The following is a 14,718-nucleotide window of genomic DNA, read 5'->3' as shown; positions in this document are numbered from 1 at the left end:
TTGGAGCACACTCTCCGGTCCCCTTTCTTAAAAAGAGGGACCACCACCCCAGTCTGCCACTCCAGAGGCACTGTCCCCGACCGCCACGCGATGTTGCAGAGGCGTGTCAACCAAGACAGCCCCACAACATCCAGAGACTTGAGATACTCAGGGCGGATCTCATCCACCCCCGGTGCCTTGCCACCGAGGAGCTTGCAAACCACCTCAGTGACTTCGGCTTGGGTAATGGACGAGTCCACCTCTGAGTCATCAGCCTCAGTCTCCTCAGTGGAAGACATGACGGTGGGATTGAGGAGATCCTCAAAGTATTCCTTCCACCGCCCGACAATGTCCCCAGTCGAGGTCAACAGCTCCCCACCCGCACTGTAAACAGTGTTGGCAGAGTACTGCTTCCCCCTCCTGAGGCGCCGGACGGTTTGCCAGAATTTCTTCGAGGCCGACCGATAGTCCTTCTCCATGGCCTCCCCGAACTCCTCCCAGTTCCGAGTTTTTGCCTCTGCAACTGCCCGAGCTGCAGCACGCCTGGCCTGCCGATACCCGTCGGCTGCCTCAGGAGTCCCGGAGGTCAACATGGCCCGATAGGACTCCTTCTTCAGCTTGACGGCATCCCTTACTTCCGGTGTCCACCACCGGGTTCGGGGATTGCCGCCACGACAGGCACCGGAGACCTTGTGGCCACAGCTCCGAACAGCTGCGTCCACAATGGAGGTAGAGAACATGGTCCACTCAGACTCAATGTCCCCCGCCTCCCTCGGAAGCTGGGAAAAGCTCTCCCGGAGGTGGGAGTTAAAGACCTCCCCAACAGAGTGCTCGGCCAGACGTTCCCAGCAGACCCTCACCATACGTTTAGGCCTGCCAGGTCTGTCCAGCTTCCTCCTCCACCAGCGGATCCAACTCACCACCAGGTGGTGATCAGTTGACAGCTCAGCCCCTCTCTTCACCCGAGTGTCCAAGACATAGGGCCGGAGATCAGATGAAACGACTACAAAGTCGATCATCAACCTCTGACCTAAGGTGTCCTGGTGCCACGTGCACTTATGGACACCCCTATGCTCGAACATGGTGTTCGTTATGGACAAACCGTGACTAGCACAGAAGTCCAATAACAAAACACCACTCGGGTTCAGATCGGGGAGGCCGTTCCTCCCAACCACGCCCCTCCAGGTGTCACTGTCGTCGCCCACGTGAGCATTGAAGTCCCCCAGTAGCACAATGGAGTCCCCAGTCTGAGCACCCCTCAGTACCTCTCCCAGGGACTCCAAGAAGGCCGGATACTCTATACTGCTATTTGGGCCATAGGCACAAACAACAGCAAGAGCCCTCTCCCCAATCCGAAGGTGCAGAGAGGCGACCCTCTCGTTCACTGGGGTAAACTCCAACACATGGCGGCTGAGCTGGGGAGCTATAAGCAAGCCCACACCAGCCCGCCGCCGCTCACCACGGGCGACTCCAGAGAAGTGGAAAGTCCAGCCCCTCTCGAGGAGCTGGGTTCCAGAGCCCAAGCTATGCGTGGAGGTGAGCCCGACTATCTCTAGCCGGTACCTCTCAACCTCCCGCACAAGCTCAGGCTCCTTCCCCCCCAGCGAAGTGACATTCCATGTCCCAACAGCCAGCCGCTGTGTCCGGGGATCAGGTCGTCGAAGCCCCTGCCTTCGACTGCCACCCAATCCACATTGCACCAAACCCCTACTGCTGTGTATGCCGAAAATCACAATTTTAAAGCAAGGATGGAAAGGTAAAATTGTGTGCCCTCACTCTAAATGCCAACTTACGTTGACTGCTCTAACCTAGCTCCTGCCCCGTTCAGTTTCATTTCTGCTCTCTGCCTCTCGCTTTTTACGCAGCTCTGATTTCTTTTAGCTGCACTCTTTACACTATCATTCCTTTCATGCCATTACCTCCTGCAAATTGCTGTTTAGTGTTGGTATTTGCTGTTGTAGCTAAAGCCACATTGCCATCACATCACTGGCATAATTTGATTAAAACAAAATGAATATGAATGTCCCATTGTTAATCAAGTTGTACATGCCCGCACATAACATAATCATATGCGTCTAAAGACTTGTAGGCACGAAGTTTTTCGTGGGTGTACACTGAACTCTTGTCAATAAGGTACGAGTATATATCTGGCCATTGTATACCAGGGAACTTACTAACATCGTCCGTCCACTCTTTAATTAAATGCGGATCCGGTAGGTGATGTCCACTTGTTAGAGTTAACTTATTTATGTAGCATTCTCGATCTTGTAACGACAATTGTTTGGCATAATCTGACAGCTCATAATGCCGGTCTATGGGCGGCGCCATTGTTTCTGGGTCCAGGCTGCGCGCGCATCCTGGCAACGGTCGGTTTGTTTACAAACATGCGAAGGGGTCTATAAGTATAAAATTGAATTGCAGTTAATTGCTAATACGAGTCACGATAAGGTTACTAAAACCAAAAATGTAATTGAATAACATGTTAATTAAGAAATAAAGCAAGTTCAAAAATGACTTCAGTTCCCCTTTAAAATGTTAGCTGTGGTGATTTCTTACCTCATAAAAAGTTCCCACGTTGTCCTCACTCAAAGTGGAAGGGGCTCACCCTGTTGGTAGTTAAAGGAGAACTGAAAGCCAATTTTTTATTATCAAAATTGTATTTCTCATTTTATTAAATATAGGAATGCATTTTTGATCGCTATTTTGTCACTGCTATAGCAAGTTATGAGTGTTTGAAATATGCTATATATCAGTCCATATGTCAAAGCAATGGCCGTAAACGAGGTTCATTGAGACCTGTGCGACACATCGTAGGACGGAAGTAAAATGTACAGCAGAAATCAAAGTGACCAACATCTGCCAACGGTGTCAAAAGACGCGCTCGCCCTCTTTCCAATGCTGATGTAATAAAGCTGGAAGTTGTGTTTGTTTTGATAGCAGTCAAGAAAGTTTGAAGAAAGTAGGCAGTAATCATTTAAATTTGTTTTTGTGCAATATTTCGTTTTGAGAACAGTTCATTTGGTGGAATAAATGTGACACAAGATGCCAAGGACACCTGGCTGACACTTCACATTTTGAAGTCTCACACAAGTCTGGTGAAGATTGCGCGGGTAAATGACACCTGCCGTGGACCAAACGAACTACATTCAACATGGCTAAGAAATAGGCTGATAAGTATAATATTTAATTGCAATTAGTTGCCAATATGAGTCACGATATAAGGTTACTAAAAGCGAAAATGTACAGTTGTTAAGAATTAATGATTTTAGTATTTTAGATTTTCATCCTTTAGCTTTTAGATCCTTTACTATTTTAAACTATTTCTGTTTAACTTGACCAAGAAGGCATTAATTCCTAATTTATGTGACCTTCTGTCTCAGCTAGACACAGTACTGTCGTAATGACATATTGCTCGAGACATAATATTGATATTTTTTGAACATTCTATCTGAACATTGCTATCATTTTTTGTTTAAAAATTCCATTACTGTCATAAGGACGTATTGATCTGTGTTCTAGAGATTAAGTTGTGCGTAAATGTTGATATCTGTTAGAATATCTGCTGATATGAAATGTGTAAGCATAATTGATCCAAGGTTTCACACACACACACACACCACACACACACACACATATTGATGTAATTAAGATGTGACCTGCTCAGACCAAGGTTTACTGACCCAGTCACAGATATCAAAATGATGTCACTCACTCACACACCCCCATATACACACACACATACATATACCCACACACACTCATTCACAGACGCGCGCGCACACACACATAGCTGATGTCATAGTCTGATGTCATACACACCCACAGCTGCATATTCACACACACACACACACACACACACACACACACACACACACACACTCTGCCTTCAGAGAGATAAAGAACATATATAAAAGTTTCTGTGGATTTTCCATCTTCGGCGAAGCTTTGAATAAAAGACGGTGAAACCAATCTCTGGGTCCCTGTCTGTTCTTCGCGGTTCTCGCCCCAGAATTCTGAGGTGGCACGGAGGCACTGATCTCGAGAGGGTGATCGCTCCAGCTGGGGGGCAAGAGGTGAATCACTAACCTAACAATTTTGGGGCTCGTCCGGGATTACCATCAATCAGGTAAGAGAAATCTCTTTCTATTTTTTAAGGGACTTCCACCTGATTGGTAGTATCCGAAAACCCAGTTATTTCCGTGTGTGAGTTGCCACGGAACGATTTGTGTATCCCCGTGAATGGTTGTCACGGGACGATTTGTGTATCCCCGTGTATAGTTGTCACGGGACGATTAGAGCGCGCGCGTCTGTGTGAGTTAACACAGAATAATTAATCTCCAGACGGTCCCTTCGTGCCACCATGGGGGGAAATTGTACTAAGGTACTCAGACCCGACCCTGAAGAAACTCCATGGGATTGGATGAACTGCTGTGATTTAGAATTATACACCAATCCTTGGTTAGACAATTTGGCCGGCTGGACAGAATCCTAGCCTCAGTCTTTGATTTATCCTCGCGCCGGAACTTTTAAATCAAAGTACCTCGCTTCGGCACATAGACAGATATACGAGGGATTTGGCAACCCAGAATGGGATTATGATATGACAAAAGGCTATTTAGAATGGGTCAGAATGAAATCAATATGGGACGATTTTCACGGAATTAAAGAAACTAAAGATCAAAAGAAATCATTACCATGCCCTAAGCCTGAAGATAAAGCAAAACCCGTCTTGTCTAAATCTGTTATTGTTACAGTCTCCGCTCTCCCGTCAATGTACGAGGGATCAAATAACGTTCCTGCATACACACCGGTCACAAAACTATATCCGGAGTTAAGTAGCATTCCCAGCGCGCCTGTATCTCTTGAGACAGGTGCTAAACCTAAGAAACCCAAAGCAGATAAAAAACCCTCTTTAAGCTCAAATACGCTGTTACTAAAAAACGAGACTGATGATTCTAATACAGACGACGACTCTGATGATGATAATGATGATGATGTGGGACCAGATAGAGGTTCCCTTCCACCGCCGCCTCCCCCCGTGAATGCCGCTTGTGTATGGGTTCAGAAGGGAAGAGGACTGAAGATCACTCCGCCCTCAGCATCAGACCTAAAAGATATTATTAAAATGTTGCCTTCGTTAGACAAACCACTTAACTTTGTAGACATGCTCATAAAAATGTCGCGACACTGCCAGCTGGTCGGAGCAGATTACCGTTTTATTCTTCATGCCGTTCTAGGTGACAGTTATGATGAAACTGCATTAATAGCTGCAGTGCCATGTCTAGATCCTAAGAATGATGAATACGAAGTAGTTAAAACTAAGATAGAAGGAGATGGCAAAACCACCACAAAGAATGAGTTTAAGTTCTACTGGAAGGATATCAGTAAAGCTATGGAGGAATTAAAGGCACAATTGACGCGTTATCTGTTCTCACGACAGCAGGCTAACCGTGATCTTTCACAGGTTACTAATTGTAAACAGGAGAAGGCTGAACTCACTTCAAAGTTTCTGACGCGTTTTAGCAGGACGTGGACTTGTCTGGGAAACATGCAATTAGATCAGCAGCAAGCCAATCCACTCTTTACTTTTACATTTTTGAACAATTGTCGTCCTGATATGCAGAAGGTTCTGAAATATCATTTAAGTGACCGTAGTAATATGATAATAAAAACCCTAGGGGAAAGAATTAGAACTATGGAGGGAGATGGTATTCTGGATAGTAAGCAGGTAGCCTGCCTCTCTGTGGCTGGTGGCTACTCACAGCCCCGTGGAAACGTGAATAGACAACAAAAGAATCAGAATTCGAGCATCCGCCTGCAAGGCAGGGTACGCCCTGGAGCGTGCCACTATTGTGGCAAAGAAGGACATTGGCAACATGAGTGTAGAAAGAAAAAGGCGGATGAATACAATTCGCAGCATATGTTTTCCCCTTCACCCCCCTGACCCTCAATCTTCTGATATGTTTCCCCTTCCTCCTCCTAATCTTCAGCAGCCGCCACCGGCTGCCCCTATGGCAAATCCTTTTGTGCAGCAATGCCCCACAGGCCCATATCAACCTTAGAGCTGCCTACAGAGCTGTGACCCCGTAATGCTACATTGTTCTTTCGACTCTTATCTAGCCAATGATTTGCCTGTTGTAGAATTAGCTATAGATGGACAGGTGCTTCCTTTTCTAATTGACACTGGTGCTACGATGTCCTCTGTGGGGAAAATCCTACGAGGGCCCTCTCTCTAACAAAACCGTTCGCTCTGTGGGAATTGATGGGCTCCCCTTCTCCTCCCCTTGCACTCCTCCGCTATTTGTAACCTGTCCCGCCGACACAGCACTTTGTACACATCACTCTTTTGTGTTTATGCCACAGTGTCCCTTTAATCTAATGGGACGGGATCTAATGAGTCTGTTACATTTATCCATTTCGTTTCAGGGATCCAAAATGATTATTTACACTCGTGACTTTCTGCCTCCCGCCTTGGCTCATCTATCTTCATGTATGACTGTCACAAATATCTCTGCTGTTTGCACTGCTTCTGTAAACACTGTTATCTTCCCTTCTACAGATCCTTTGAGTGCTCTCCCCTCCTCCCTCTGGGCTGAACACAAGGACGAGGTTGGCCTGGTTCACTGTGTGCCTTATGAAGCTAAGCTTAAACATTTGCTTCCTGTTTGTGTTAAGCAGTACCCTCTTTCTGAAGCTAAGGCTAAGGGGATTGATGTCATCCTACAGTCTCTTCTTGAGCAAGGCGTGGTGAGACCGTGTACCAGCTCGTACAATACACCTGTCAATCCAGTACCTAAACCTGATGGTACCTGGCGTTTTACGCAGGATTTACGTAAGATTAATGAACTGATTGTCCCTGTTGCACCTATTGTACCTGACATTTCCTCTGTAATGTCACAGGTTCCTGCTCATCATTGCTGTTTTTCTGTTATTGATCTCTGTGTCGCGGCGATCTGCCGCGAGAAGTGTCTGAATGCAGGCTCACATGATTGACAGCTGCCTCCGCTACTCCCTGCAATGCTGAATCGCAGTGCTACGCTGCCGGCACACGGCTTGGCAGCACGCTGCGCTGAACAGGTGAAGCCAATCACAATGCTAATTAGCAGGGCAGCGGTCTTTCTAGAAAAATAGGCGGAGTTGGCGTTCAGTCGTTCAGTTTGTAACGAAGCAGCAGCACAGCAGTTGCAAAGGGAATTCGCTACTAACACAAACTTTACAGCACATCGGGGAAAAAAGGACAAAAAAGGCTACCGGTAAGCCCACTGAACTTTTATCTGCAAATGCAAACGCTGCGCTCGCAGTAATCCGTGGGCATGAGAAATGTTTGTTTCTTGCCTGTGTTTGGTTTAATGGTTTAAACTTCTCAATCGCCAATGCAGTCAGGCAGAATCTCTGGCGTTTGCATGTTTAGTAAACTTATAGCTTGCTGGTAGTTGCTAATGTGTGTCCTTCATTTCATTACATTAGTTTAATTTCATTAGTTTCCTTTCTCAGTGGCGTGCAGTAAATATCTTCAGTTAAAGTGCACAAACTGCTTGTTAAAGGGCTAATGGTTAAAATGGTTAGAAGTAAATGGTTCTTAGTTTAGAACTGGTTTTCTGTTCATTTATGTTTGTTTAGTGAAATATTGACCTGGTTGAATGTTTGTTTGTTCAGTAACATATTGACCAGAGTGATTAAAAAAGGTTAAAACTGCCTGGTTTATAAATAATGTAAATGGTTAAAATATACTTTACTTACCTTAAGGCCCGGTCCCACTGCACTTACGGATGCAAAGAGGATGTAAAACGTAAAAAAATCTTTGCCATCCGTTGGAAAACGCTATGCATCCGTTGTGTACTCATTGCATACGTGCTTCATACGCTCTATCCATCGAGCATCCGTCCACTGTGATTTCATCCGCGCAAAAAGTTTTGAGCTGCACAAAACTTTTAGAACGGATGAACTTTCCGCCGTGTACGATGTAAATCTGCAACATATACGAGCAACAAACGTTCTATGTCCGTTATCATCCGTTAAACGTCTGCTGTATCCTCTCTGCATCCTCTGGGCATCCTCGCAACTCACATCCGCTGCAGCTGAAAACGGAAAGAGGGAGGAAAGATAAGGTACATGAAACGTCTATTCATCGTTAGTAGCACGGAAATAGAAAGGATGTAAGCGTATGCATCTCGTATATAAAGTATTCAAAACGGACAAAGCGTTTATATCTGGGATGTATCTTGTATATTTAGGACGTCTGGAGTATGTCTAGAGTATGTAGAAGGACACCTAGCGGACAATCGATATTTTGTATAAAAAGGGGGAGAAAATCATCTGGATCTCAGTATGAGTCGAACAGTCATGGTGTACAGATCTCATCACCCTGACGCACCATGGTGTTGATACAAGATGTAGTAGAGATGTATCAGTGTAGCCTTCTTCAAAAACGAGATGTAGTAGAGATGTAGCCACCAGCACGTCTTTCCGCTTTATGCTGACGGTGTGCGTGCTGCATCCCTTTATATCCGCGGAGCAGACGCAATTCATACCCTCCGCATGCGCAGTGAACGGTCTGCATCCGATATACATCCGCGCAACATCCCCTTTGTTTCCGTTAGGCGTACGTGATGCATCCCCTTCATCCACTATGCATCCGCTCTTTCTGCTATGCGTCCGCTTCTCAGTTATCACCGGTAACCCCTTCGGAGCTGTCATCCACGTCCATCTGCTTTCATCCGCTAGGCTTCCTATGAACATGCGTTTAACATCCCCGCTATATACTACCCATGTCCGTTCTTTTCCGTTCTGTTTTCGCAAATTTTCGCCAATTTTGTCCATTTCTGGAGCGGATGAAAATGGATAGAGCCACCCCCAAAATTTTGCTCGTCCGCTGTGTCCTTTTTGCATATGTTTTGTGTCCATCAGCCAGTGGGACCGGGCCTTTATACTTGCCTTTTGTTGCCTAATTAACTTGGGCTTTGTTGTGGAAAAACAGGCATTTATTCATACATGCTGAGTGTAAATAATGAATCATTGAACAATGGACTTTTGTTAATCATTTTATTTTTGTGTTTGTATGGTTAAAGGTTTTTCACCTTCTTCTTCTTCTGCTTCTACTTTTCTTCTGAAAATCAATAAAAACACAAGACGAGTGGAATCCTGAGTCCGAGTCCTTCCCTCTCAAGTGTGGGAAACCCATGATGCTCATACACTTGACACTCTATTCTGCCTTTTTCAGCGTTCCTGTAGAAGAACACACACAGCCTTTGTTTACCTTCACGCACAGGGGGAGACAGTATACTTGGACACGGTTGCCTCAAGGTTTCATTGATTCTCCTGCTGTTTTCTCAGCCATAGTTCATGACGCACTCTGTGACCTCTCCCTCCCCCAGGGCTCTGTGGTCCTGCAGTACGCAGACGATCTTCTGGTATCTGCTGAGTCACCAGAAATCTGCCAAGACGCCTCCTTACGCCTGCTCCAACATCTGGCACACAAGGGCTTTAAGGTTTCCAGGACCAAGCTGCAATATTGCATGGACACTGTTAAGTATTTGGGTTTTGAACTTTCACAAGGTTGTCGTAAGCTGTCATCTGATCGGGTGCGGGTGATTCTAGACACAAAACGCCCTGCAACTAAACATGCACTGATGTCTTTTCTGGGTCTTATCAGTTACTGCAGACAATGGATCCCTGACTGCTCTTTATATGACAAGCTTCTCCGTTCTGCAATCTCTCATCACGATCCACTGCAACACCCTTTGACCTGGACTGACGCTATGGTGGATGCTTATCACTCCCTCAAAAGCGCCCTTTGTTCAGCCCCGGCCCTGGGTTTACCTGATTACTCCAAGCCCTTCCATCTCTATGCCTGTGAACAACAAGGCACAGCCTCTGCGGTGTTGGCCCAGGAGTATAGGGGGGGTGCGTCCTTGTGCATTTTTAGCTAAAACGTTAGACACTGTTGCTCAAGGCTTACCTGCGTGTCTAAGGGCTGTCTCCGCATGTGCTCTGATGGTTTTAGATGCGGAAAAATTGGTTTTGTCTCACTCACTAATTTTGCACTCGTCACATCAAGTTAAACAGGTGTTGCAAAATTTACAGACCCAACATATGACTGCTCAGCGACGCTTTGGATATGAAACCATTCTCTGTTCTACTGACAATCTCGAAATTCGTGCCACATCCTCTTTCAATACTGTAGGTCATACTCTCGCACGCCTTCTTAATTCTCAGGATGACACTCTGGATGACACTGATCATGATTGTCTATCTGAAATCGTACATACTACTAGTTTCAGGTCTGATCTCTCCTCCAGCCCTCTAGGGATGGGGGAAGTATTTTTTGTTGATGGCTCTTGTTCTAAATCCTCAGACGGTGTTTTCCTCTGTGGTTATTCTGTGTGTTCACTGTCTGATATTGTGCATGAGGCATACACTCTTCCTTTCTCTTCGGCTCAGGCAGCTGACTTGTATGCTCTCACTCGTGCCTGTATTTTGTCTCAGGGAAAGGATGTCACAATCTACACAGACTCTCGTTACGCCTTTGGTGTGGCTCATGATTTTGGGAAGATTTGGCAGTCTCGAGGCTTCCACGCCGCAGAGGGGAAGCCCATTTCTCACTCTACCTTAGTACAAAATCTCATTGATTCTTGTCATCTCCCTAGATCACTCGCCATAGTTAAAACTAAGGTGCATGCCTCGGGAAACACACCTGAAATCATGGGTAATTCTCCTGCCGATCGCATTGCAAAACTTGCTGCTGCTTCTGGTGTCATGTCTCCTGGCCTAGATTCTTCGCCGTGTAATACCTCTTGCCTTGCCAGCTCACTGATTCCTGACTTAGATCTTTTTTCTTTACAGGCTTCAGCCTCTCCAAATGACTCTGCCTTTTGGCAGTTACAAGGCGCTTATGTTGCCTCTGATGGCCTATGGTACAGTCAGGATGGCCACTTTTGTCTTCCATCTCATTGCCTTCCCTTCCTCGTGTGCGAATTTCACGGCGTGACACATCGCGCACGAAGGGGGGTGAAGGGGGACATGAACAAATTTTTTTGTATAGCCAATTTAAACAGTTTGGTGGACTCAATTCTTGAGAGATGCCTCATCTGCGCACAAAATAACCCCTCTAAAGCAGGCGCGAAACACGAGTGTTTACCCATACCTACGTCTGCATTCCTAGAATGCCAAATCGACTTCACACACATGCCTCGCTGTGGGCCGTTTAAATATCTCCTGGTGATTGTGGACAAATTATCTAAATGGGTAGAAGCTTTTCCCTGTTCGAGAAAACACGAAGGTAGTTACTCATATTCTGGCAAAAGAAATAATACCTCATTATGGGGTTCCAGACGCCATAGACTCAGACAAAGGTACCCCTTTTACCTCAAAAGTCACACAAAACCTTTGCAAGTATCTCTCACTAAACTGGCGTTTTCACATTCCGTACCACCCTCAATCCTCTGGTATCGTAGAACGTACTAATCAAACATTGAAAGACTAACTAAGGCCATGCAGGCCACAGGTTCGAAAAATTGGGTAGACTTATTGCCAGCCACTCTGGCTGAAATTCGTATGACACCAAGACCTAGACTAGGGGGATACGCCCCCTATGAAATTATTTTTGGAAGACCTTTCCCTCTCCCCTGGAAGAAGGGAACTCCGGCTCTGGGTACCTCTGATTTGAAAACACACATGGATGAGTATTCTGCAGCCCTTATAGATAAGTTGCATAAAATTTGTGCCAAGGTCAATAGTACAATATCGTCTCCACCATCAGCACCCACACACCCCTTTCACGTGGGAGACAAGGTGCTGGTGCGACTTTTTAAACGATTTGGACAATAGGGAGAACCTAGGTATAGTGGGCCTGCAGAAATAGTCGCCATTACTCGTACTGCTGTTTTAACTGATCTTTTTCCACAGTGGATCCATGCCACACGATTGAAGAAGGCTCCATAACAAAGCTGTGTTACAATGACAAGTTTGCTATTAACGTTTTCTCTGTGTCCCTATCCAGTCTCTGTTCTCTCTCCCTATCTCTGAGCTCTACACAGATTTGATGTGACATTTGTGCAGCCCTGGCCGACTGAGAATCCTCAGATTACTCCCTGCAAGACATTGTGAACAAAGAGGGGATCTCGTGCCCCGTCTGGGACCAGTCATCCTCACTACAACCATGAAAGTCCTCATCACGAGTTTTGTGACCACTCTACTGCTGCTCGGAGCAGGATTACCCGCTCGAGCTGGACCTCGAGACAACATCTTCTGGCAATTCGCTAACTGGACTGCACGAGCGCACACGAATGAAAGTTGTTATGTACAGTGGCAGCCATTGAATTTGTTCCACGTTTCCGTGACTGGCCCTCAGCAGGCCCTTGGCCGTCCCCTGACTGGTTCGTGACTGTCTGCCGATTGGTCCGTGCAGATAATTTATCCCCCACAATGATGTAATCAATGCAGTCCTGACTGGTGACGCCCCTAAGCAGCTTGTGTGAAAACCAGCTGCTATCCCTCATTTTTCCACGGGGAGGAGCAGTGATTGTCCGTTTCACAAAGCAGGTTTATCAAATGCTGAGAACAGCTGATTTCAGTTAGTTAATTCAACCCGGAGGAGTTTCACCGTGAGTTAAAAAGCCATAAGATTTTAATGCGCTCATACAGCGAGTTTGAATATGTTTATATATAATTGAAATAAAAGATAGATTGATTGATTGAAGTGTGCATGCTTTCTACATAAACACTGTCTAGTGCAGCATAGGCATAAATAAATAAATAAATAAATACAGCCTCCGCTACTGTCTAGTCCCAGGGAGGCTCGGCGTAGGCCACTGATGAAACTATTTGGCTGTCCTACTACTAGGCAACTACTTGTCTACTACTAATACTAGGCCTTTTGTAGTAGTAGTAATAATGATATTTGCCTACTGAAAGGTGATCAGGTGAAAAGTTGAAGCCACAGCAAGACCTTTGCTATTAAGCCTTTTGTAGGTTAAACAGGCTTCGGCAGACAACGTTCTGGAAAGGCTGTGTTTTTCTTTGGTTTGATTAGCCTACGATTTAATCTTTAAACATTATGGTTTCAGCAGTTCGCTTAAACATTGGAGGCTGTAGAGTCGGGCTGCAAGATTTCCCGACACTTGTTTAAGATGACAAACTTCATAGTAAGGAGAAAATAATTCCACAGTATTTAGTGCCTCATCAGTCTCAAAAATTAATAGTGAAGGACCAACGCGAATTAAGTCCCAAAAAAACATCTCGTAGGCCTATATTTTACATTTTCAAAAAAGTCCGGAATTGGAAGTCGGTCAGTGGAGTGTAATGAAGTGTCTCATTCACTAAGCACAAAAGGTCGGACAACAGTGGAGAAAACAGCGATTGCTTAAATAGGCTACTAATGGTTTACATTAGTAATTTAATGTATGTGACAAATAAGTTCATTGATTAAATAGATAAAGAAGCCAATACTCCGAAGCTCAAAATTCAGGAAAGTGGCTCCTGTGTCGCAAGTGCCAAGAACAGTTATTTGAAAGTTAACCTAATGAATTTGTGTGTGCGCGTGCGATTTCATGAAGAACCGGGACAATTGGCATTCGGTGAAAGATTCACACCTATGACTCATTATATTCACGCGCGCCCTCTCGCCCACTGTTGCTTCGTTTTCCCGATTTACATGAGCATCTGAAGATGGAGTTTTCAGAAATCTCCACTCTGCCCAGAGTTTGCAAAAGTAGCTGTTTTCACAGGGTTCCCGCGGGGTTTTAAAAGGTAGTAAAAGGTAGTTAATTAAAATAGGCTAAATTATGGCCAGTAAAAAGTAGTAAAAGGTAGTAAACGTAATCTGACGTGGTAGTAAATTTTTTTGACCCCCATCCAACTGGGCCTATGTGTTTTCTAATTTGTTTAATTAACCTGCATGCCATAATATCCATAAATTACTACATTTGGGCGAATTTATTTTTATGTATCGAGGAGGACCGCAGTGAGGAGTTGGTGGCGCATGCGCATTGAATTCCAATAACGGTCGAATCCAGTGTAAATTTATACCAGAGATTGTTTAGTACGAGACTGACTTTGTTTATACGGCTCTAGTGGAATCTGTCAACCCGACTGGCGACATCTGCACGAGAATTAAACAATGGGGAAATGCAAATTTTCAGACCTCTGGCTGGAGGAACCTGATTTTAAAGACTGGCTAAAGGCGGTAGATGGCAATCGGCGAGAGGCGTTCATTGAAAAGTTGATCGAAGAAAAGGTCAAACAACTGAGGCACATGTAATGCGTTGTGTGGGTGTGTGCCTGGTGCGTTGTGTGTGCGCGCGCGCGCCTGGTGCGTTGTGTGCGCGCGTGCGCCTGGTGCGTTGTGTGTGCGCGTGCGCCTGGTGCGTTGTGTGTGCGCGCGCGCGCTTGGTGCGTTGTGTGTGCGCGCGCGCCTGGTGCGTTGTGTGTGCGCGTGCGCCTGGTGCGTTGTGTGCACGCGCGCCATTTGAGGCATCCAAAATCTCATCTCATCTCATTATCTCTAGCCACTTTATCCTGTTCTACAGGGTCGCAGGCAAGCTGGAGCCTATCCCAGCTGACTACGGGCGAAAGGCGGGGTACACCCTGGACAAGTCGCCAGGTCATCACAGGGCTGACACATAGACACAGACAACCATTCACACTCACATTCACACCTACGGTCAATTTAGAGTCACCAGTTAACCTAACCTGCATGTCTTTGGACTGTGGGGGAAACCGGAGCACCCGGAGGAAACCCAC

The 14,718-nt window shown here is 45.8% G+C and overlaps 1 protein-coding gene across 4 annotated transcripts in view; it reads left to right on the top strand.

Moving 5' to 3' along the window:
• The window catches only part of LOC132871011 (uncharacterized), a 35,885-nt gene extending 21,387 nt beyond the window's left edge, over positions 1-14,498 (top strand). Inside the window, exons 1-2 of one of the 4 annotated variants that reach the window (XM_060905165.1) lie at positions 5,266-6,726; positions 6,880-14,498. In XM_060905165.1, coding sequence (XP_060761148.1) covers positions 9,745-11,442 — 1,698 coding nt within the window. In that variant the 5' untranslated portion in view covers positions 5,266-6,726; positions 6,880-9,744 and the 3' untranslated portion in view covers positions 11,443-14,498. Of the gene's footprint in view, positions 1-5,265 lie in introns of those variants that run through there. The other 3 variants (XM_060905164.1, XM_060905166.1, XM_060905163.1) reach the window with 3 other exon arrangements.
• The last annotated feature ends 220 nt before the right edge of the window (positions 14,499-14,718 follow it).

The sequence above is a fragment of the Neoarius graeffei genome, chromosome 22 (genome assembly GCF_027579695.1).
Source record: "Neoarius graeffei isolate fNeoGra1 chromosome 22, fNeoGra1.pri, whole genome shotgun sequence".
NCBI lineage: Eukaryota > Metazoa > Chordata > Actinopteri > Siluriformes > Ariidae > Neoarius > Neoarius graeffei.
The sequence above is the reverse complement of the archived record's forward strand: the minus strand, read 5'-3'. Positions and strand labels throughout refer to the sequence as shown.